At 38.5% G+C, this 20,910-nt stretch overlaps 4 protein-coding genes and 1 pseudogene across 8 annotated transcripts in view; 2 read left to right on the top strand and 3 right to left on the bottom strand.

The window, feature by feature from the left end:
• Nucleotides 1-1,700, top strand: part of LOC104709123 — a 4,373-nt pseudogene extending 2,673 nt beyond the window's left edge.
• Nucleotides 1,599-4,898, bottom strand: LOC104705623 (polyamine oxidase 1). Its single transcript, XM_010421665.2, has 9 exons — nucleotides 4,757-4,898; nucleotides 4,371-4,620; nucleotides 4,141-4,266; nucleotides 3,986-4,047; nucleotides 3,737-3,891; nucleotides 3,065-3,208; nucleotides 2,581-2,730; nucleotides 1,959-2,213; nucleotides 1,599-1,870 (listed from the first exon to the last, which is right to left on the bottom strand). The coding sequence occupies exons 1-9, from the start codon at nucleotides 4,800-4,802 to the stop codon at nucleotides 1,637-1,639; spliced, it is 1,422 nt and encodes a 473-aa protein (XP_010419967.1). The 5' UTR covers nucleotides 4,803-4,898; the 3' UTR covers nucleotides 1,599-1,636.
• On the bottom strand, nucleotides 13,377-16,719 carry LOC104705624 (cycloartenol-C-24-methyltransferase). The gene is made up of 14 exons (XM_010421666.2): nucleotides 16,585-16,719; nucleotides 16,374-16,485; nucleotides 15,737-15,803; nucleotides 15,440-15,513; nucleotides 15,231-15,315; nucleotides 15,097-15,152; nucleotides 14,911-14,965; nucleotides 14,754-14,801; nucleotides 14,554-14,637; nucleotides 14,353-14,469; nucleotides 14,182-14,265; nucleotides 13,977-14,102; nucleotides 13,790-13,887; nucleotides 13,377-13,686 (listed from the first exon to the last, which is right to left on the bottom strand). The coding sequence occupies exons 2-14, from the start codon at nucleotides 16,436-16,438 to the stop codon at nucleotides 13,635-13,637; spliced, it is 1,011 nt and encodes a 336-aa protein (XP_010419968.1). The 5' UTR covers nucleotides 16,439-16,485; nucleotides 16,585-16,719; the 3' UTR covers nucleotides 13,377-13,634.
• LOC104705625 lies at nucleotides 17,296-19,206 on the top strand. 5 transcript variants are annotated; one of them, XM_010421668.2, is made up of 5 exons: nucleotides 17,304-17,412; nucleotides 18,022-18,332; nucleotides 18,415-18,492; nucleotides 18,587-18,686; nucleotides 18,782-19,206. In XM_010421668.2, the coding sequence occupies exons 2-5, from the start codon at nucleotides 18,069-18,071 to the stop codon at nucleotides 19,135-19,137; spliced, it is 798 nt and encodes a 265-aa protein (XP_010419970.1). In that variant the 5' UTR covers nucleotides 17,304-17,412; nucleotides 18,022-18,068; the 3' UTR covers nucleotides 19,138-19,206. The 5 variants fall into 5 exon arrangements, with proteins under 5 accessions (XP_010419973.1, XP_010419971.1, XP_010419970.1 ...); XM_010421671.2 differs by lacking the exons at nucleotides 18,022-18,332; nucleotides 18,415-18,492 and adding an exon at nucleotides 17,806-17,883 and having other exon boundaries at nucleotides 17,296-17,723; nucleotides 18,803-19,206; XM_010421669.2 differs by lacking the exons at nucleotides 18,022-18,332; nucleotides 18,415-18,492 and adding an exon at nucleotides 17,806-17,883 and having other exon boundaries at nucleotides 17,298-17,723.
• Nucleotides 19,245-20,910, bottom strand: part of LOC104705628 (RNA polymerase sigma factor sigD, chloroplastic-like) — a 3,556-nt gene continuing 1,890 nt past the window's right edge. Inside the window, exons 2-5 of the mRNA XM_010421673.2 lie at nucleotides 20,444-20,908; nucleotides 20,004-20,366; nucleotides 19,628-19,828; nucleotides 19,245-19,547 (exon numbers count right to left, since the gene is read on the bottom strand). Of these exons, the coding sequence (XP_010419975.1) occupies nucleotides 19,260-19,547; nucleotides 19,628-19,828; nucleotides 20,004-20,366; nucleotides 20,444-20,857 (1,266 nt within the window). The 5' untranslated portion in view covers nucleotides 20,858-20,908 and the 3' untranslated portion in view covers nucleotides 19,245-19,259. The remainder of the gene's footprint in view (nucleotides 19,548-19,627; nucleotides 19,829-20,003; nucleotides 20,367-20,443; nucleotides 20,909-20,910) is intronic.

Below are 20,910 nucleotides of genomic sequence, written 5' to 3' on the forward strand. Positions count from 1 at the left end.
ACCAGTTGATGCTCGTGTGAGCAAAAATTCAACCATGGTATTTTGATGACTACATTCTCAATATATTTCACATTTTTAGTCGAACGTATACTTTGGTGAGGCCATTTTCACCGCTTAGAAACGGTATCTTTTTATTTGTGTTTCACATAGGTCGGTGTAGGAATGTGTATGGAAGGAATAGAGCAGAACCCTGTGGTTTACGAGCTAACTTCCGAAATGGCATTTCGGGATGAGAAAGTTGATGTACAGGTAATGCATACATAGTGTAAACGCTTCATGACACTTGAAAGTGTTTGCACTTTGCACAATCAGTTTCATACATTTAAAATATTTGTGCTTATAGAAATGGTTGAAGAGCTATGCACGCAGAAGATACATGAAAGAAAATCATCAAATCGAGGCCGCTTGGGATATTCTGTATCACACTGTCTACAATTGCACTGATGGAATTGCGGTACGTTTGTTTCGGTCACTACTGCATCAACTCTCCGGAGATCTGCTCTATAAATTCTAAGAAGCTTGCTTATATAATCGTTTGCTTTAGGATCATAACACAGATTTCATAGTCAAGCTTCCGGACTGGGATCCATCTAGTTCTATACAAGACAAATCGAAACAAACAGATTCATATATGATCTCCACTGGCTCATATGAAACAAAAAGAAGATTCTTGTTTCAAGATAAGAGCTCTGGTTTGCCTAAGGCTCATTTATGGTATTCTACAAAGGAGGTGATCAAAGCTCTCAAGCTTTTCCTGGAAGCTGGGGATGATCTGTCCAGGAGCTTCACATATAGGTAGATGCAAGCAGAAAGATAGAGTATCGAGTTTCTATCATATTAATGGTTACAGATTCCATGGGTTTTGCTTTCAGGTATGACATGGTTGATTTGACGCGTCAAGTTTTATCAAAGCTAGCAAACCAGGTGTATATAGAAGCAGTGACCGCTTTTGTAAAGCAAGATGTCGGAAGCTTAAGACGATTGAGTGAGAAGTTTCTTGAGATTATAAAGGACATGGACGTTTTGCTTGCTTCGGATGATAATTTCCTTCTGGGAACATGGCTTGAGAGTGCAAAGAAGCTGGCCAGAAACAATGATGAAAGGAAACAGGTGTAACATCAATTTTGTTTTACCTGCAGGTAGAAGATTACTTTCTTATAGCTGAGTTTTTGTGTGAACAGTATGAGTGGAATGCGAGAACGCAAGTGACGATGTGGTATGACTCCAAAGATGTGAACCAGAGCAAGCTTCATGATTATGGTAAGAATTTAAAGTTACAAAGATTTTCAGTAGATAAGGCTTTATAGAAAACCGTTGTAATTTGTGCATCATCATCAGCAAACAAGTTCTGGAGTGGGTTACTTCAAGACTACTACCTACCCCGAGCGACGTTGTATTTCAATGAAATGCTGAAAAGCTTACAAGATAAGAAGAAATTTAAGGTAGAAAAATGGCGAAGAGAGTGGATAATGATGTCACACAAATGGCAACAAAGTTCATCAGAGATTTATCCGGTAAAGGCAAAAGGAGATGCCTTAGCTATCTCAAGGCATCTATTGTGTAAATACTTCCCATGAGTTGTTTGCTCAGGAGTTAGCTTAAAAGAATGAAATAAAATGAATAAGGGGCTGGGTTTCTAACTTCTGCCTGAGATAAAATTGACATTTGGGTATATTTGAGAGTTAGGAGTCTGTTGTGTTAGCGTTAGAGACTCGGTGAAGGCCAGTAAAGGTTGTAACAACAAACTCTGCTTCATCTCTTCCAACAAAGATTTACTTGTCTCCATACCTGCAAGGTATCCTCCATGTACATACCCACTGAACTTTTCACTTGTGCGTTCTCCTGTGAAAAATATTCGTCCAACTGGGGCCTGCAACACCAAAACTTAGTCTTAAATGCAGTAGCGTGTGTCTATGTGTGTGTGTGAGTCTTAATAGAAACAAAAAGTGTGTTGTTACCTTGATATTTTGCAGGAGCTTGTTATCAGATATCATAGGGTAATTACTGTAGCTACCGCGTTGAAACCGGTTGTTCCACCACCTGGGGACAAGAATATCGGTTGCGTAAGGAATGGTAGACCCAAACATGTCCCTGAGAACACTCATTGCCTCTTTCAGTGTCTCCTGGTCTGATTGAGCTTCTACGCGCTTAGACTGTTCATTAGTCAACGTCACCACCAGAATATTAGAACCCGGGTACGCATTTTCCATGTGCTGACAACAAATAACAAAGTAGCTATTAGATAAAGTCATAAAACATATAAGCAAGCTGGAGAGGAGAGAGAGCAAAGCAAGTTGTATGTATTAAGTAATACAAATGAAAAGCTAGAAGGTATGCAACTATGCATACACATTATAATATTTGTTTGTGTACTCTTGATCTCATGGACCATGCAGCTGGTTAGAGACAGTACTCAAGATAACTAAAAGCAATGATAGTTTAAATCAAAGGGACCCCAGGTGTTGTTTAATTTTAAGATTGGAGAGTGCATGTGCCACGTTTCGCCCGTAAGTGGAACGACCAAAAAGATGCATCGAGATCGACAAACAAAACTATTTCACAATTATTAAGGAAATCAACCTGCCAAAAGGTGAAGTAGCCGCGTAGTTCGTGCGCATAGATGAAAAACTCTTGACCAGGACCACAAGGCCAGAAACAATGAGGGAATTTGAGGAAGATCTTCGTGTACACCATCACGTCACATTTTTGTATAGCTTCTGTTTTCCATCTCTGATAACAACAACAACAACAACAACAACAAAAAAAAAACAGAACAATTTTGGATAGTAAGATCACACGTATATAAATTGAATTCAGACTGTTACTCTTGAGTTATGTGGGTCAGGTCAACCATGCATAGCTAACCCACTGTATTGTGCATGGTTTTGATTAAAAATATAGAACACCTATTGGTTTATAATTCCTAGATTCATGCACATTGAATGATTAAAAATCTCCACCTTGTATCTTTTAAAATGTTAAAGTAAGCATAAAAGATAAGACCAATGAGTAGTTAATCACATAAACTATGAAAGTAATAAAGAGAAGGAGAAAGTAAACTAACGGGTAAAGGAGGCTGGAAGGAGAGAAGATTGGATTGAAGAACACCTATACTCGCAGACACAATCACATAATTAGCTTCGTATACGGAACCATCCTCTGTCTTCACCACTACCCCATTCCTAGACTGTTGCACCTCCCTAACCACCTGCATGCCATTAATTCCAACAGCTTCATTCATCACACTATAAAATATATATAGCTCCGATATAGACTACTATACTAAATAATATAACACACAGCTTTCAAAGTTAAGCCAGCTGGTTTACGAGAGGCAATAAATAAAACACGCTCATTCATGCACACAAACAGACCCCACGATAATGCTTTCCTAAAAAAATATCAACTGAAGACCACCAATACAAAAAGAAAATATAGCTACAAGGACCTGAGGTGTAATCAATTCCACTAGAAACCAAAGGCTGAGAGAACCTTAGCAGCAAAAAGAAAAAGAAAGATAATGCAAATCAAATCAACCGAATAGAGTACGTAATAACAACAACTAAAAAGCAAAAGTAGCTTTCATAGAGAAAACGTCAAAACATACTCTTTTAACTCAACCTGATGACCAATGATTTTCACAGTGAAAGCTTAATTAACAAGAAGAAGAAGAAGAAGAAGAAGAAGAAGAAGAAGAAGAAGAAGAAGAAGAAGAAAGAGCTATATAATTATGAACCTGGTTTAATTTGAGGCGGTTGTCCAAGATGTTTCCATGCGAGGTAAAGAGAAACTCCTCGGCCATCTTATAGAGTAAACATTCATAGCCTCTTTCATCAGCAACCAAGAACTCTCTTTCACCAAAGTCTACATAAGTTGATATTGGCTCAACCTCTGAAACATACAAGAGTTCAATATCAATCAGAAATAATAGTAAATTATATATATATGGTGTGAAGTAATCATGTATTGTTATAGCTAGGCTCACCTGCCATCTCGAAGTCATGCAGGATAAAGTCAATGGCGAGTTCTATTGGCGTCTTCGGTGGCCTAAACACCAAATTAACAACACATTACTAGAACCGAAAAAGAAAAGAAAAAAAGTAAGGTAAAAACAGAGAGGTTAATTAAATTAAGACGCACGAAGGAACTTCTTCAGCTAATTGACCAGCACATTCATGAGCTTCAAGACTCTTTAGCTTGGAAATGGCAGAGTCAACAGCTTTCTTATACGAATCAGCTGCGATACCAGTCGGGAAGATTTCACCACTGCAAAATTAATTTAAAGAAACATATAAAACATCTTTGCTTTGATTCCTGAGGTGAGTGATGATCAGTAAATAGTATTAAAGAATCGTAGTAGAGGAGAGGACCTTCGATCGTAAATGTTAAAACGAGCATTGGTGTAATCGGAAAAGCAAGTACGGAGGTTAGAACGCGAGGCGAGCTCCCAAACAGGGTTGGACTCTTTACCACCGACACCTGCTATCCAACCGGCGCCTAGCTCAACCGGCACGTCACCGAAGTTTTGCTTCTGTATTCTTCCACCGATCCGATCCGTAGCCTCTAGTATCAACACGTCTTCTACTCCGTTCTCGACGAGCACCTTCGCCGCAGATATACCTGATTTTACATATAATCAGATTAAAAAAAAAAAAAAATCCCCGTTAGTTATTATTTATATATCATAAAGGCACGACGATATATATATAGTTACAACGAGACAAGTATGAGAATGGGATGGTTGATATATACGAACCGGAGATTCCGGCGCCGATGATGATGACGGAGGCGGTCGTCGACATATAAATGGTTTTGATTGTTTGTTGGGCGAGAGTCGAGAGTCGAGAGAGTCGAGAGAGGAGAGGTTGTTACGATTTTGTTTCACTTGGTTTTATATATAGAGAGGGAGGGATAAGAATTAAAGAGAGGAGGATTGTAATACTTTACTACTATGGAACGCGTGTGGTAGACGCGCTTACGTACACGGCTTTCTCTCTGCTGTCAGTATTAGTTACCAATTATTATTCTATGGCATGGCCATGATTTGCCAAATTAAAAGGTTTTTTTTTCTTTTACAAGTGTATCAACGCAACTGCTAGGCCAGGCCTGAATAATCTTAAGCCCTAACCATATAAACATTGCTTAAGCCCAATAATGAGGGGTGGAAAAATGTGATTTTTATATGGTTGAAACTTGAAAGTTGTTGAAACGCGAATTTGAGAAAGTTTTGTGATTTTTAGGGATTGGTCCAAGTCTTTTTTTTCTTTCTGCTCTTGGTTCAAAAAGAAAGGATACCAAACAATGTTAAAGTCCATAACCGGCCCATAGATGTCTAAGTCCATAAAGCCCATCAACTACTTTACTTATTTCTAGTCGGTTTTGTACTAAGGGTTTATCTATCCCTATATATATGTACTTTCTAATGAATGATTAATAAGAATAACAAAAGAGAATACATCCTTCGAGTATCTCTACTTTCACAACACGTTATCAGCACGACTTGTTCTAAATCTCCAACTGAAAAAATCCCTAAAACCCTAAACCGCCACCACACATCATCTCCTGTTCGTTCGAAGCTCGACGATTGTTCAAATACGTGACCAGTTCGTGATCGTTGCTTGTTTGTGACCAGTCCGAGGTTCGCTGCTAGTTTGTGATCAAGCTCGAAGTTACATCCGAGGTCTTTAGCTCCCGGATCAATTCCAGTCAACCCCAAAAGGTGTTAAGGTAAACAATCAAACCTTATAAGAACATATGAATCGAATCTGGTCCTTAAATCCTATAAGAACCCTAAAATCTACAATTAAACAATCAACAAACAATACCCTAAGCTTTGAAATCCTAAAACCCTAAAACCCTAAAACTTTAAAATCTGATTGCTTGAGGTTTAGGATTGCTTAGATTGTTTGCAATTAAACTGATTATGATATGTTTAAAATCTGGTTGATAGTGATTGCTTGCTTGTTTAAATCGATTGATGAAAACCTTAGAACTTAAAAACCTAAAATCGAAAAGAGAAAAATATTAAGCTGCTTGTTCTAAGTTTTAAATCTGATTGTTCTTGGTTGTTTGTCTAAAATCAAAATCCTAAAATTAAATCTTCAAATCGGAATTCTAGAGAATTTTTATCTCCCTAAAACTTTGTCATTATCCTATTTAAAGAAAAAAGGAAAATTTCTAAAAACTTGAAATTATGTGAATATTTTCCTGTTCATACTAGAATTTATCTAGGATTGTTTTTCATGCATATCAACCACGAAAATTATTGATAAAAACATGACATGTTTCGGTCTCAAATATCGCATGACCTAGTTTAAATTGATGGCATGTTTCGGTCTCAAATACCGCATGACCTAGTTTAAATTGATGGCATGGTTCGGTCTCAAATACCGCATGGCCTAAGACTAAAATAAAGGCATGGTTTGGTCTCAAATACCGCATGGCCTAAGACTAAAAATAAATGCATGGTTCGGTCTTAAATACTGCATGTTAATGATCAGATGCATGCTTTGTATTGTGTAGATGGCAAAGCTCAACAATCTCCAATATGTTGCCCTTAATGTCTCTGGAGACAACTACTTACAATGGGTATTGGACACTAAGATCAACCTGAAATCAAAAGACCTATGCGAATGCATTGAGGATGACAATGATTGCACTGAAAAGAATAACTACAAGGCGATCTTACATATACGCCATCATCTTGCTGAGAGTCTCAAGAACCAGTACCTTACCATAGAGGATCCTCTTGACCTTTGGACAGAGTTGAAAAACAGATATGGACACCAAAAGACGGTGCTCCTACCAAAGGCTCAATTCGATTGGAAAAACCTAAGGATCCACGATTTTAAATCCGTGGATGAGTGTAATTCAGAGCTATTTAAGATAGTCTCGATATTGAAATTATGTGGTAAGGAGGTTACTGAGGAGGACGTGCTAGAGAAGACATTCTCAACCTTTCACAATAATAACATACTGCTTCAGCAACAGTATCGTGAAAAGGGTTTTAAGACATATGCAAGCCTCATTTATTGTTTGCTACTTGCTGAGCAAAACAATGAGCTATTGTTGATGAACAGTGCAGTGAGGCCTTTTGGATCTACCCCCTTACCAGAAGCTCACAAGGTTGACATTACCAAGAAAGAGCCTAAAGAGCCTAAGGAAACTAAAGAGTCCAACTACGTCCATAGAGACAAGTATCACGGCCGTGGCCGTGGTGGTTGTGGCCATTACCAAGGAAACCAATATGATGGTTATAGTCGTGGGACCCGATCCGACTTCGGTCGTGGTCGTGGTAGAGGCCGCACAATTTTCAAACCGCAACACAAGACTAAATCGGTTTGTCATCGATGTGGTATGGCAAATCATTGGGCTAAGACATGCAGGACATCTAAGCATCTTATTGATCTCTATCAAGAGAGTTTGAAAAAGAATCCAGAAGCTAACCTGGTTCATCTCGATGGTGAGGGAGATTTCGACCATGAGAATGATGACCAATTGGATTATGAAACTTCTGATTGGCTAAGAGAGGATAATTAAATTTTACATTGGTTGTATTGATTTATTTTAATTATCTATGTGTTTATGACTTTGAATTTTATTGGATTATGATTTTGGTTTAAATTCAATTATTTTATTTCCTTCAATATATATTTGTTTGTTTTATTCTTTTATGTCTAAAACATAATTCTTGTCCATATTGAGAAATGGATGAGGACAAGAATATAATTGTGGTGGATAGTGGATTAAGCCACACAATTTTAAATGATAAGAGATATTTTGCAAAATCTCATTTTGAAAAATACCAATATTAGTACAATAGCGGGTATAGCAAGTTTATTTGAAGGCTACGGCCAGGCCCATATACTTTTACCTAATGGCACACATCTTGAAATAAGTGATGCCTTATATTCATCCAGCTCAAAGAGGAGCTTATTAAGTTTTAAAGACATTCGTTTGAATGGTTTCCATGTTGAAACTAAGGGTGAAGGAAACCAAGAGTTCCTATATATTACTGAAATCACCCAAGACCATAAGAAAGTCCTAGAGACTATACCCGCATTATCCACTGGTCTTTACCATGCTAAGATTAATATAATAGAGGCTAATATGGCAATGAACAAGATGTTCAATGAACAAATCACTTTATGGCATGACCGGCTTGGCCATCCGGGTTCGAACATGATGCGTAAGCTAATTATGAATTCAAATGGGCACACTCTAAAAGAGAGAAGAGTTATCCCTAAAAATCTCACATGTGTAGCATGTACACAAGGGAAACTCATTATAAGGCCATCACTAGTCAAAGTAACTAAAGAGATTTTCCACTTAAGACTATACGTCTAGATAATGTTGGTGAATTTACATCCCAAGCGTTTAATGATTATTGTATGTCCATGGGGGTAAGTGTGGAACATCCCGTGGCACATGTACATACACAAAATGGATAAGCTGAATCATTTATTAAACGTATTCAATTAATTGCTCGACCATTACTCATGAGGTCGAAGCTTCCTGTGTTGGCTTGGGGACACGCAGACATGCAGCAGAGCTTATACGCATCAGGCCATCTAGTGAGCATAAATATTCGTCATCCCAATTACTAACAGGTCATGAGCCACATATATCCCATCTAAAGACATTCGGGTATGCCGTTTATATACCGATTGCACCATCACAGAGAACAAAGATGGGACCTCAAAGGAGGATGGGAATATATGTTGGATATGATTCTCCCACCATTATTAAGTATCTATAGCCAACTACGAGTGATTTATTTAAGGTCAGATACGCGGATTGTCAGTTTGCTAAATCCGAATTTCCTATGTTGGGTGGAGAGACAAACAAGCTGGTCAAAGAATTATCATGGAATCAAACATCCTTGAATTGGCAAGATCCTCGGACTCTAGCATATGAGGCAGAGGTCCAAAAGATTATACATTTACAAAAGCTAGCTAATCAATTGCCAGATTCCTTTGCTGACCCAAAGAGAGTTATGAAATCGTACATATCAGCTTGTAATGCACCAGTACGTATTGATGTTCAAAAGGAACACAATCAAGTTGCTACAGAGTCTAAGGCACATTTGAAACGTGGTAGACCAATAGGTTCCAAAGATAAGAACCTTCGGAAATCTAAGAAAGGTGCAAATCAAACCGAGGTTAAGGAAAATATAGACATGGCCGCGGCAAATCCTAAGGTACCAAATGAGGTTTGGGACGCTGAACCTCAAGGTCCTGAAGGTATTGATAATAATGAGATCTCAATAAATTATATCATGTCTAGAATTAAATGGAACCAAAAAGATGTCGATATTGATGAAATATTTGCATACAAGGTAGCACTTGAAATAAATGAGGATCATGAACCCACATCTATATTAGAGTGCACTCAAAGTTCAGAATGGTTAAAATGGAAAGAAGCCATTGACGTGGAGTTGAATTCATTAAAGAAAAGGAATGTGTTTGGTCCGATCTCAAGGACACCATTCGATATAAAGCCAGTTGGACACAAATGGGTCTTTGTAAGAAAGAGAAATGAGAATAATGAAATCGTGAGATATAAGACACAGCTTGTAGCACAAGGATTCTCTCAAAGACCAGGAATAGATTATGAGGAGACATACTCCCATGTGATGGATGCAACGACTTTTAGATTTTTAATAAGTCTGGCTATAAGAGAAAAACTTGATTTGCGGCTAATGGATGTAGTGACTTCATATTTATATGGTCCACTGGATAATGAAATTTATATGAGATTACCAGAGGGTATTGAGCTCAAAGATAAGAATGGTTCTCGAGAACAATACTGCATAAAGCTAAACAAATCCCTTTATGGACTGAAACAAAGTGGGCGTATGTGGTATAATAGATTGAGTGAGTACCTAGCCAAAGAGGGCTATAAGAATGATCCCATCAGTCCATGTATTTTTATAAAGAAGTTTGCAAACAAAGGGTTTGTAATCATAGCAGTATATGTGGATGATTTGAATATCATAGGAACCTCTGGAAAAATCGCCTAAACAGTTGAATATCTCAAGAAAGAGTTTGAAATGAAAGACCTAGGTAATACTAAGTTTTGTTTGGGATTGCAACTTGAGAACATAAATGATGGAATCCTTGTGCATCAAATGGCATATACTAAAAAGGTACTCAAGAGATTTAATATGGACCAGGCTCACCCATTGCCTAGCCCAATGGTTGTGAGAAGCCTAAATTTAGACAGTGATCCATTCGGTCCAAAGAAGGACTGACGTTACTATATTTTACCATATTTAAGGCCTTTTTTAGTTTATGTTTTGCATCATATAAAAATAATTCCTTAGCTTTTATAGCCATTTATGTCCAAATATGCACTTAGGATGTTTAGAAACATGCATTGCATACATTTGAACATTTGGAGTATTATTAGGTGTTATGGAGCTCTAAAAGGGTAAGGAAGGACTTGGTGTTATTTCTGGAGCTAAACAAGAGGACTGAAAGTATCAGGAAGTGGATTCGCAAGGCAACTCGACCACAACACTCGAGCAGGCACACGGTCGAGTACTCGGTCGGATTCATAACGAGCTCCTCAAAGATCGATCCAAATGAAGGTCTTCCGTTGCGATTCAGCTTCCGCATCCTTCATGAGAGTTGTAGGAAATTGAGTTAAATTTCTAATGCCGGTGGTTTCAAGGCAATCAGAGGTGTAGTACAAGAGTTATCCCGATTTTACTTAACGGATATCATCCTAGATCGAAGACTCGAGTTACGTGACAGACCAACCACTCGACTGAGCACATAGTCGAGCACTTCCAGCCGAATCTCTGTTTTGTCCTCTAGCTAACTAGGGCTTCTCTCTCTTTACTATATATATGTGCTGGCACTTGTGGCTGAAAGTGGAGACCCTGGAGACCATGTAGACACCTCATAACCTAGTTTTTGCCATTTTTAGCTTCTTTTATTTTTTTGCATCATCTCTTATCTTTTCTCTAGATTTTCATAGATTTGTAACCTTCATAACTTTGAATCTATTGAGTATTTGCTTTCACTTCTTTGTATTAAATTGTTCATCTCATCATTATCTATCCATCCATATCCATATCATCATTTTCTAGGTTTGTGTTCTTCATGATGGTTTTTAGATCTTATTAGTGGCTTAGGATCTTGAGGATGGATTAGGTTGGATAAGGGTTATGGTTGTTTAGATTGATCAAGCTTTATTGTTATTCATCTCTTCTAGATTAGATATGCTCTATGCTATTTTTATACTGAGAGGGTAAGGATAGATCTTAAGCTTCTTAGCATCACACCAATGTCTAAGTTGTTAGATAAGGCTAATGCTAGAGATTATCATGAAGCATGCTAAGAGATTAGATGCTTAAAGTGATTTTTGACATTGATGATCTGGTTGTTTAATGCCTACTTTTATATGTAATAACTAGTGAGAACTAGGTCTAAGAGTACCTAAGCTTGATTGTTATTGCCATGAGAATGGATTAACAAGTATTAGAAGATCATTGTCTAGAGATAGCTCATTGTTGATTGAGGTTTGTTGATCAATTTAGATAACCATAGCTTAAGTCCAGCCCATGAATCCATCCTTAGGATCTTTCTTTGTTTATTGATTTCCCTGTTTAAGTATTGTTAATTGCTTGCTGTTTGCTATGTTTTCATTATTTGCTCTCTTTCTGTTCATTCGCTTGTCAACTCGACCGCCCACTCGACCGAGTGCTAGGTCGGGCTCCATTTTACTTTCTTGCTTATGCATTGTTCTGTTCCTGTTTTCTTCTGCTTATTAATTAATTCTGCTTAGTCTTGTTTATTGCACTCTTTCTACAGTTTAATTCAGCATTAGTATTGTCTTAAGTTGCCTTAGTTCAATGCATTTCATTATTGTCATTAGGTTGTTAGAAACAAATCATAATTATATTTGGCTTAACTTGAATGCATTGATCACATCTTGACTGCTTACATATCACACTCTTTATGGATTGACATCCTTTATGTTACAACATCATAAGGGTATTGAAACACCTTGCATTACATTCTGATCATCCATACTTATGTTTGTTTGTTTGTTTGATTGCATCATTCATTCATGCATAAGTAGAAACCTTGATAAAAGTCCAAGTTTCAAGGACGATGAAGAGATTCTCGGTCCGGAAGTGCCATACCTCAGTGCTATAGGAGCTTTAATGTTCTTGGCTAGCCACACTAGACCAGACATTTGTTTTGCCGTGAACCTCCTAGCAAGATTTAGTTATTGTCCGACACAAAGGCACTGGAACGGTATCAAATACATATTGCGTTACCTACAAGGAACGTTGGATTTGGGTTTATTTTATACTAACTATAACAAAGAAGGTTTAGTTGGTTTTGCTGATGCAGGTTATCTATCGGATCCACATAATGCAAGGTCTCAAACCGGCTATGTGTTTACGCACGGTGGTACATCAATTTCATGGCGTTCAATGAAGCAAACCATTGTGGCCACTTCATCTAATCATGCAGAGATTTTGGCTATGCATGAAGCCAGTCGTGAGTGTGTTTGGTTGAGGTCGATGACTCAACATATCCGATCAGATTGTGGCATGGCCGATGACAAAGAAGTGACTATCATATATGAGGACAATACCGCTTGCATCGCATAGCTCAAGGAAAGGTACATTAAGGGAGATCGGACGAAGCACATTTTACCTAAGTTCTTCTTCACACATGAACTACAAAAGGCCGGAGAAGTTCAAGTGGTGCAAGCTCCATCATGCGATAATTCAGCCGATCTCTTCACCAAATCATTACCGACATCGACATTCAAGAAGCTCACGCACCAGATTGGGATGCGGAGACTTAAGGACTTCTAGTGATGCTTGGAACAGGGGGAGTAATACGTGTTGTACTCTTTTTCCTTCACCATGGTTTTGTCTCAATGGATTTTCCTGGTAAGGTTTTTAATAAAGCAGTGTTCCCAAGCGTATTACGGTGATCTCTTAGCATTTGCACGGTTATGTCATCCAAGAGGGAGTGTTGTAAATCACTTAGGATGAATTTTCATAACCGGCCCATACATGTTCTGAGTCCATAAAGCCCATCGACCACTTTATTTATTTCTAGTCGGTTTTGTACTAAAGATTTATCTATCCCAATATATATATTTACTTTCTATTGAATGATTTAATAAGAATAACAAGAGAAAATACATCCTTCCACTATCTCTACTTTCACATATCTCTACTTTCACAACAATTAGATCAATAGAGGCAGAGGGTGGTTTAACGATGCTCAGGAATCAGGATTTATAGAAAAAGAAAAAGATTCCTATGTCCTAATCCGATTTCGTGACCCCTCCTTTGAATCATGACAGAATACGACAAAAACACAAAAAACAAAAAAAAAAAGGAAGAGAAAGATAAAAATTCCAAGATATATCTTGCGCATGTGCACATGAACGAGAGAACACGTGAGAGTGCAAGACATGTTTACCAACATCCAAAGTACCAACTGTGAAATTATCAAAGGAGATGCAACAAAGTTTTCTTTTATAATCTAAAGAGACACAAAAACACTGCAACAAATTGAGAAGTACGGAGAACCATAACAAAGCAAATTCAGAAAAATTTGTCTCTTCACTCCACCTACGATGAGACCATTCCTCTCTTACTCTGGCTTCCGGGCCAAGAAGAAATACATTGGCGTGAATATCTCTCTCCTGTGATAACACATTAATATATCCAAGAACAAGTTTAGAATTTAACCCCCAAGAATAATTTGAATCTTGACATAACTATATATAAGTTGGGATCCTCTCTCACCTTCCACCGTCTACTAATCCTTCTGCGGCCTGCTCCAGGAAATTTGAGACCCTCTGGCTTCCTTGAGGTGCTAGTCTCATGTATTCAAGGACCTTCACCTACACCCACAGATAACAATGACAAGTTCGAATTTATGACAACCAATAGTTGATGAGATTTGGAAGATGAGTCAGAGCAAGTGTTTTACCATGTTTTTGGTAATGAATCGTCCAACAGCTGTTAGGCGGAAGCTACTGAGCGAGAAATGATTTTTGTCCAGAGGTAGGTACCATGGGACAGGCGAGTCCTTGGCTAGATCCTTTTCCCATATTACCTATATCCAACGCAGACACGAAGATCGTACTTAGATGTTGATGTGTTTGTAAGGATACCGTATGTAATCAGACACTTACATCAAAACCGGCCTGCTTCAGAGCTTCGAGGCATTTTGTAGTCAGTCTAATGTCAGGCAGACCATCTCCAATCTCTATCTCTCCCTGCAAAGTGGTGCCTTTGTTTTATATTCATGTTGCTAATAGAAGCAGAGATAAATAATAAGTACAGATGCAAGGAACAAAGTAAACCTTTATTTTCTGATGTTCCGCGTTATCAGGGTCAAATGCATCAGTCATGCACCACTCATAGGCAGCAAAACATTGACCGGGCTTCAGCACTCTGTAGATCTCTTTGTAGCACCCATACTGTAGTTGAGATCATAGTGATGAATCATAACGCACATTAAACGTAGGTAAAAAACACAAATAGCTATTTAGAATTTCACTTACCGCATCAGGAGCGTGGCAGGTTGCTTCAATCGCATAAACTGCATCAAAACTGTTTTCAGGGAATGGCATCTTCATGAAGTCAGCCTGCAAGATTAACAAATGACAACCTTCATCAAGTTTCCCCATGCAAAGTGTTTCCTCATCAACACCATGATTTGCAACTTATGTAGTAAATACAAGAAATTATAAATTCAACTAACCTTGACAAAGTTACATGTCTTGTCGACACCTGCAAGTCGGTTTAGTTCCTGTAAAGAAAAGAAAAGGATGCCAATATGAATCGTAAAAGACATCAAGGAAGAAGACAAGAAACCATGACAGGAAATGCATCATCTTTCACAATTATAGATACGTTACCTTGCCTCTGGTGATCTGGTACTCGTTATTGTTGATCCCGGTAACAGATGAATTGCTGCAGCAGAGCAAACACAAACACACTTCATAATTGAAACAACTTCCTAAATCCTAACCAGAAAATCTATTTCAAAACTGACGTATGGTAGTGTGTAAAGAGTGTGGTTTTGGTATATGAAGTCATTTTACCTGAATCGTGCAATTTCCCTCAGCGGTCCACCAATTCCACATCCTACATCCAGTACCTACTCAAAAACATAAAGAAATGAGCATACGATGGAGAAGGGTTCAGTTTTTGGACCACAATTAAAGTTATCAGAGACCTTATGTCCTGGTTTTATGCCAAGCTGAAGAGCAAGAAAGTGCTCATGACGTTTAATACTCTCTCGGAGTGATTCCCCGTTCCATCTACAAACCCAATAAAAGTCATGCTAATCAATATATACAACAAGCATATCAGCAGCATCTAATGGCTGCAAGAAAGAAACAGAGTACTTGTAGTTGTAGAGAAGTGGAAAGTAAAGAATTATACCTGTGAGCAAAATGGAAGGATTCTCCCCATCCATACTCATAAAAGCTAGTAGCAAGGTCATAGTACTTATTGACCTGAAAAAACATATATATTAGGAATATTCGTTCCAACATGCAATGAGATATTATAATTACTTGAACACTAATGATGAGCACATTCAAAGGTGAGAAACGCATATATGCTTTGAATTGTATTCATCTCACATGTTATCAAAGCCAAGAGAGATATAACTATTAAAAGGTGGTGAAAATTTGACAAAAATGTAAAAAAAAAAAAAACGTATATGATGAATTTAACCATGTCAGTGTAATTAGCTTTCCGCTCTTCCTCGTTTCCTCCATGGAAGACATGGTATTGCTCATACCTGAATCACCGAATCACTAAGAAATTAATACAAACACCAAATAGGCTAGACAGGAAACTTTCAGATGATGCATCTTAGATAGAGTGGTGATCATAAAAGGAGTAAATAATTAAAAAAAAAAAAAAAAAAAGGTAAGTCAATGACAAAAAGATAGGTCAGGGCCCTCGAGAACGTGACAGACATATAAGTGAAATTACACGTCAAAAAGAGCTTTTAAAGAGCCAAAAAAAAAAAAAAACTAGGGACCATATCTCTCTCATCAGTCATATATTGGACTTCTGTATTGAAAACTCAGTTCCGTGACAAAAAAAAAAATTAAACAGAGGCGAAATCCAATGCCATCACGGATTCGTGGAATTGGTCCCAAAAGAAACGTATGGAAAACAGCTAAACGTTGTTTCCAAAAAAATGGAGAAAAAAAAAACAACGAAATATGCCAATCGAATAAGAGATCATATTATTATGCATGAGAAAGAAAAAAAAAACGACAATTGTAAAGTGAATCGGATAACGAAATTAACGAGAGAAACCAAAAAACAAATGGGGGAAGGGAAGGGGAGGATAATATACTTTTCGACGGCGGTGAGAACATCGGATTTATCGATCTTGCCACCAAGATTCGACGCGAGATCCATATCAACAGCCTTGGGGATTTTATGCAACTGGCAACAACGGACGAGATCTGCAAAAAGAAAAAGCGAGATGGAATCAGAATACGGATCAAGTAGAAAAGAAGAATTTGAATCGAAAAAAAAAAAAAAAAAAAAACATTGTTACTTACGAGGAGAGCGAGAGAGAGATGATGATGATGAATGAATGAATTAGAGAAGGCACCTGACTGTGCTGGCTGGCTGGCTTAAGTTTATATTAGTAGTAGAGGAGGAGAGAGTGGTGGGAGAGAGGTCACACAAGTCACAAAACACAAGCCGTCAATCAATACCAGCGTGGCACAGTGTGTACAGCTTAATTTACCATAATGTCCTCTCCAGTTGCCTAATTAAAAATAGTCAATAGATCCATTTAGTCTAAACTCTATACTGTATAACAGGCTAAAGCAGTATATCCATCACAAGTGTTATTATGTTCCACTAACTCAAATCTTAATCATCCGAACTTCAGTATTAATTTATTCTATAAAACCTTAGACTATTTAAATCTCACCAACCACGAACCGGCGTGACAATCGGAGTGGTTTTAATATTTTTAAACGGATCTAGATCAACGATTGAATCTACCTACTACTAATACAATTTTTCACTGATACTTAGTTTTATTTTTGCCACCGTAAATTTCTAACTTGTTCACTCCTAAATATTTTAAGTTCAGATGATAACACATCAATGATTCTAGAATCTAGATTCATCTTAAATGTAAACATAGGAGAAAAACAGTTAAAAAAAATAAGGTAGGTTTTATAGGAACGTGTAATTAAAAACGAAGTACTACTAGTCCGACGTTATATAATACATGAATTGACCGTTTTGGTTTTTAATTAATAAAGGCAAGAAGAAGAAGAAAAAAAACAACTTCATCCACACACCACATATTTCTCTCCCGCCTAATCCTCCGCGTTCCTCACCCGCCGACGCACCGATCTTTTCTTCTACAGTTCTACTTGTGCCTCCGCCGCCTTGTTTAGACCAATTACTTTCTCTAATGGCTCTCTCCTCGTTGATCTACGCCACTCCGCTCTCTGTTTCCGTCCCAAGATATCTAGTAGTGAAATTACCTACGCGCCGCCGTTTCCACTTGCCGTTAGCAACTCTTGGCTCATCATCGTCTCCGGAGTCATCGGCATCGACCCCTACCTCGATCCCCGTCAACGGTACCACGTTGACCAGTTCTTACGGAACAAAAACTCCCAAGGACAACAGCCCATTTGCTCAGTTCTTTCGTTCCACCGAAGCCAACGTTGAGAGGGTAAACTCATTGATTCAAACCCTTCTATATTTAGAGACTTTGGAGTGTTTCGTTTTTTTATGTATCTGTGTGGATGGAGCAGATTATATTTGATTTCCGGTTCTTGGCGCTTTTGGCAGTAGGAGGTTCGTTGGCTGGTTCGCTACTCTGCTTCCTCAATGTAAACATCTTCGTGGTTTAGTTTTAGTCTGTAATGTTTTTGCTACACATAGACACCATTATAGTACTAATATGTAATGACTCCTCNCTAATCCTCCGCGTTCCTCACCCGCCGACGCACCGATCTTTTCTTCTACAGTTCTACTTGTGCCTCCGCCGCCTTGTTTAGACCAATTACTTTCTCTAATGGCTCTCTCCTCGTTGATCTACGCCACTCCGCTCTCTGTTTCCGTCCCAAGATATCTAGTAGTGAAATTACCTACGCGCCGCCGTTTCCACTTGCCGTTAGCAACTCTTGGCTCATCATCGTCTCCGGAGTCATCGGCATCGACCCCTACCTCGATCCCCGTCAACGGTACCACGTTGACCAGTTCTTACGGAACAAAAACTCCCAAGGACAACAGCCCATTTGCTCAGTTCTTTCGTTCCACCGAAGCCAACGTTGAGAGGGTAAACTCATTGATTCAAACCCTTCTATATTTAGAGACTTTGGAGTGTTTCGTTTTTTTATGTATCTGTGTGGATGGAGCAGATTATATTTGATTTCCGGTTCTTGGCGCTTTTGGCAGTAGGAGGTTCGTTGGCTGGTTCGCTACTCTGCTTCCTCAATGTAAACATCTTCGTGGTTTAGTTTTAGTCTGTAATGTTTTTGCTACACATAGACACCATTATAGTACTAATATGTAATGACTCCTCATATGTAGGGGTGTGTCTACATCGTGGAGGCATATAAAGTCTACTGGACTAACTGTGCCAAAGGCATCCACACAGGCCAAATGGTTTTACGCCTGGTCGAAGCTATTGGTAAAACTGATTGCTAATATATGATATAAGCCCGGTTTGTTTTGCTATAACACTCATATATATATATATATACCTTTTGTGAAATTTGATTGCAGATGTTTATCTTGCTGGAACAGTTATGCTGATATTTAGTATGGGTTTGTATGGACTCTTCATCAGTCACTCGCCTCATGATGTCGCTCCGGAATCCGATCGTGCACTTCAAAACTCTTCTCTCTTTGGAATGTTTGCCATGAAGGAGAGACCGAAGTGGATGAAGATCAGCTCATTGGATGAGCTGAAAACCAAAGTTGGACACGTTATCGTTATGATTCTTCTAGTGAAGATGTTCGAGAGAAGCAAGATGGTTACCATCGCCACCGGTCTCGATTTGCTCAGTTATTCCGTTTGCATCTTCTTGTCCTCTGCTTCACTTTATATTCTCCATAATCTCCATAAAGGAGAGCAGTAATAAAACCTTTTGTAATACGTTTTCTCCATTTGTACAGTAAATATGTCCCAAATCCAATATGTGTTTTTAGTTGTAATCGCTATATATATATATTAATATTTTTGAACAACCAAGTATTTGCTTCATTCACTAGAGGAATAGTATATTTTCAAATCATTCACATTATGTACATTTCGTAGCTTCTTCAAAGCAATGCCATTGATTTGCCTCACCCTCTCTCTTGAAAGCTTCAACGACTTACCAATCTCTTCAAAGGACATTGGAGTCTCTCCGTTGAGGCCAAAGTAGAGTCCCAATACTCGAGATTCTCTTGCGGTAAGACTTTCCAAAAGCTGCTCAATCTCATGCTTGATGTGTTCTCTTTTCACCATCTCCTGTGGCCTTGTTTCATCCGGTCCACGTACAATCTCCTGAACATGAGAAATAATAAGTCCACAGTCTCTCTCTCTCTCTCTCTACTTTGCATTTTTCATGGAAATTTTTGAAGTACCTGCAATGTCATGCGGCCATTTTGAGACGCGACTCTGTCCAAAGAAACAGGGGATCTGCTCCGCTCCACGGCAAGTCTAACCGCGGATACATGGATGTTGAGGTGCTCAGAAATCTCATCACAGCTAGGTTGCCGCCTTAGTTTTCTGGTCAAAACATTACTAGCTTCTGCAACTTTTGCTGTTATCTCCCACATGCTTCCCTACACACAACAAACTAAAACGATGTATTCACTAATTACTTCACTTTCCAGAACAAAGAGCATCCTATTGGAGTTTACTTTTCTCTGTCTAGAAATAGTACTATAATTGATGCATATATCTAACAACATATTCATCTCTTAATCCAATCAAAATGTGAGAGATTTGGGGACTCACCGGCAATTTAACAAGTCTAGACTTGTGTGCAATAGCCCTTAGGATGGCTTGTTTGATCCACCAGTAGACATAAGTTGATAGTTTGTAGCCACGGTCAGGATCAAATCTCTCAGCTCCTCGAAGCAGCCCTATGCTTCCTTCTTGGATCAGGTCTTGCAGATTCAACCCTTTCCCTTGGTACCCTGTTGCAATAGAGACTACAAGCCTACGGTAACACCGTGTAATCTTTTCTCTAGCTTCTTTTCTTCTGCATAATATTTCATTTGCACTACGCTTCTTCTTCCCTTTGCCACTTGACAACAAAACTGATACCATTTGGTTCTCTTCAATACTTGTTCCCAAATTTTCAAGTTTTGCTCCTTCCTGCAGAAAATGTACAGTTACCAAAACGGCTAAAGAAAGTTTAAAATCTTTCCATTTGGTAATAAAAGATATACTACCTTGAGGTACAAGCAAAGCTGAACCTCCTCTGAACGACTCAAAAAACCAGATCGTGAAGCTCCAACGAGAGGAACACTCATTGTCTCTGTTTCAGCTTCTTCGGTGCCAGCATTTTCCTCTTCTTCCATCTCCAAACGCTCGAAACCTCCTCTTCTTCTCCTCCTTCTCTTCCTCCTTTTCTCTGATTGGATACTCCATTTCTCAGGTTTGACCATCACGGAGCTATCAGCCGTCGCTCTATCTAGCGTGGCCTCACCGCAAAACAGAGGAGTAGTAAGCTTTATGGAAAAAGGAGATGATGATAAAGAAGGTGATGGTTGGCATTGGTGAGTAGTTCTGAGTAAGGGAGAAATAGTAGGGAGAGGAGGAGAGGGACACATAGTAGCGGTGGCAGTGGTGGGTATCGTCGCCATGGATGAGCTGAAGAGCTTCACACACCTTAGATTTTTTCTATTTTTATCTATCT

Source organism: Camelina sativa, chromosome 8 (assembly GCF_000633955.1).
Source record: "Camelina sativa cultivar DH55 chromosome 8, Cs, whole genome shotgun sequence".
NCBI lineage: Eukaryota > Viridiplantae > Streptophyta > Magnoliopsida > Brassicales > Brassicaceae > Camelina > Camelina sativa.

What these genes read in the sequence shown, in the direction of transcription:
- LOC104705623 (XM_010421665.2), bottom strand. Translation starts at nt 4,802, where the DNA reads ATGTCGACGACCGCCTCCGTCATCATCATCGGCGCCGGAATCTCCG. An exon ending in ACCGCCTCAAATTAAACCAG is followed by an intron (nt 3,209 to 3,736) that starts GTTCATAATTAT and finishes AATGGCATGCAG; the next exon opens with GTGGTTAGGGAGGTGCAACA. An exon ending in CCTTCCAGCCTCCTTTACCC is followed by an intron (nt 2,731 to 3,064) that starts GTTAGTTTACTT and finishes TGTTGTTATCAG; the next exon opens with AGATGGAAAACAGAAGCTAT.
- LOC104705624 (XM_010421666.2), bottom strand. Translation starts at nt 16,438, where the DNA reads ATGGATCTCGCGTCGAATCTTGGTGGCAAGATCGATAAATCCGATGTT. An exon ending in TGAAGCAGGCCGGTTTTGAT is followed by an intron (nt 14,103 to 14,181) that starts GTAAGTGTCTGA and finishes CGTTGGATATAG; the next exon opens with GTAATATGGGAAAAGGATCT. An exon ending in GGATTAGTAGACGGTGGAAG is followed by an intron (nt 13,687 to 13,789) that starts GTGAGAGAGGAT and finishes GTGTTATCACAG; the next exon opens with GAGAGAGATATTCACGCCAA.
- LOC104705625 (XM_010421669.2), top strand. Translation starts at nt 17,460, where the DNA reads ATGGCTCTCTCCTCGTTGATCTACGCCACTCCGCTCTCTGTTTCCGTC. An exon ending in CCGAAGCCAACGTTGAGAGG is followed by an intron (nt 17,724 to 17,805) that starts GTAAACTCATTG and finishes TGGATGGAGCAG; the next exon opens with ATTATATTTGATTTCCGGTT. An exon ending in CGCTACTCTGCTTCCTCAAT is followed by an intron (nt 17,884 to 18,586) that starts GTAAACATCTTC and finishes CCTCATATGTAG; the next exon opens with GGGTGTGTCTACATCGTGGA.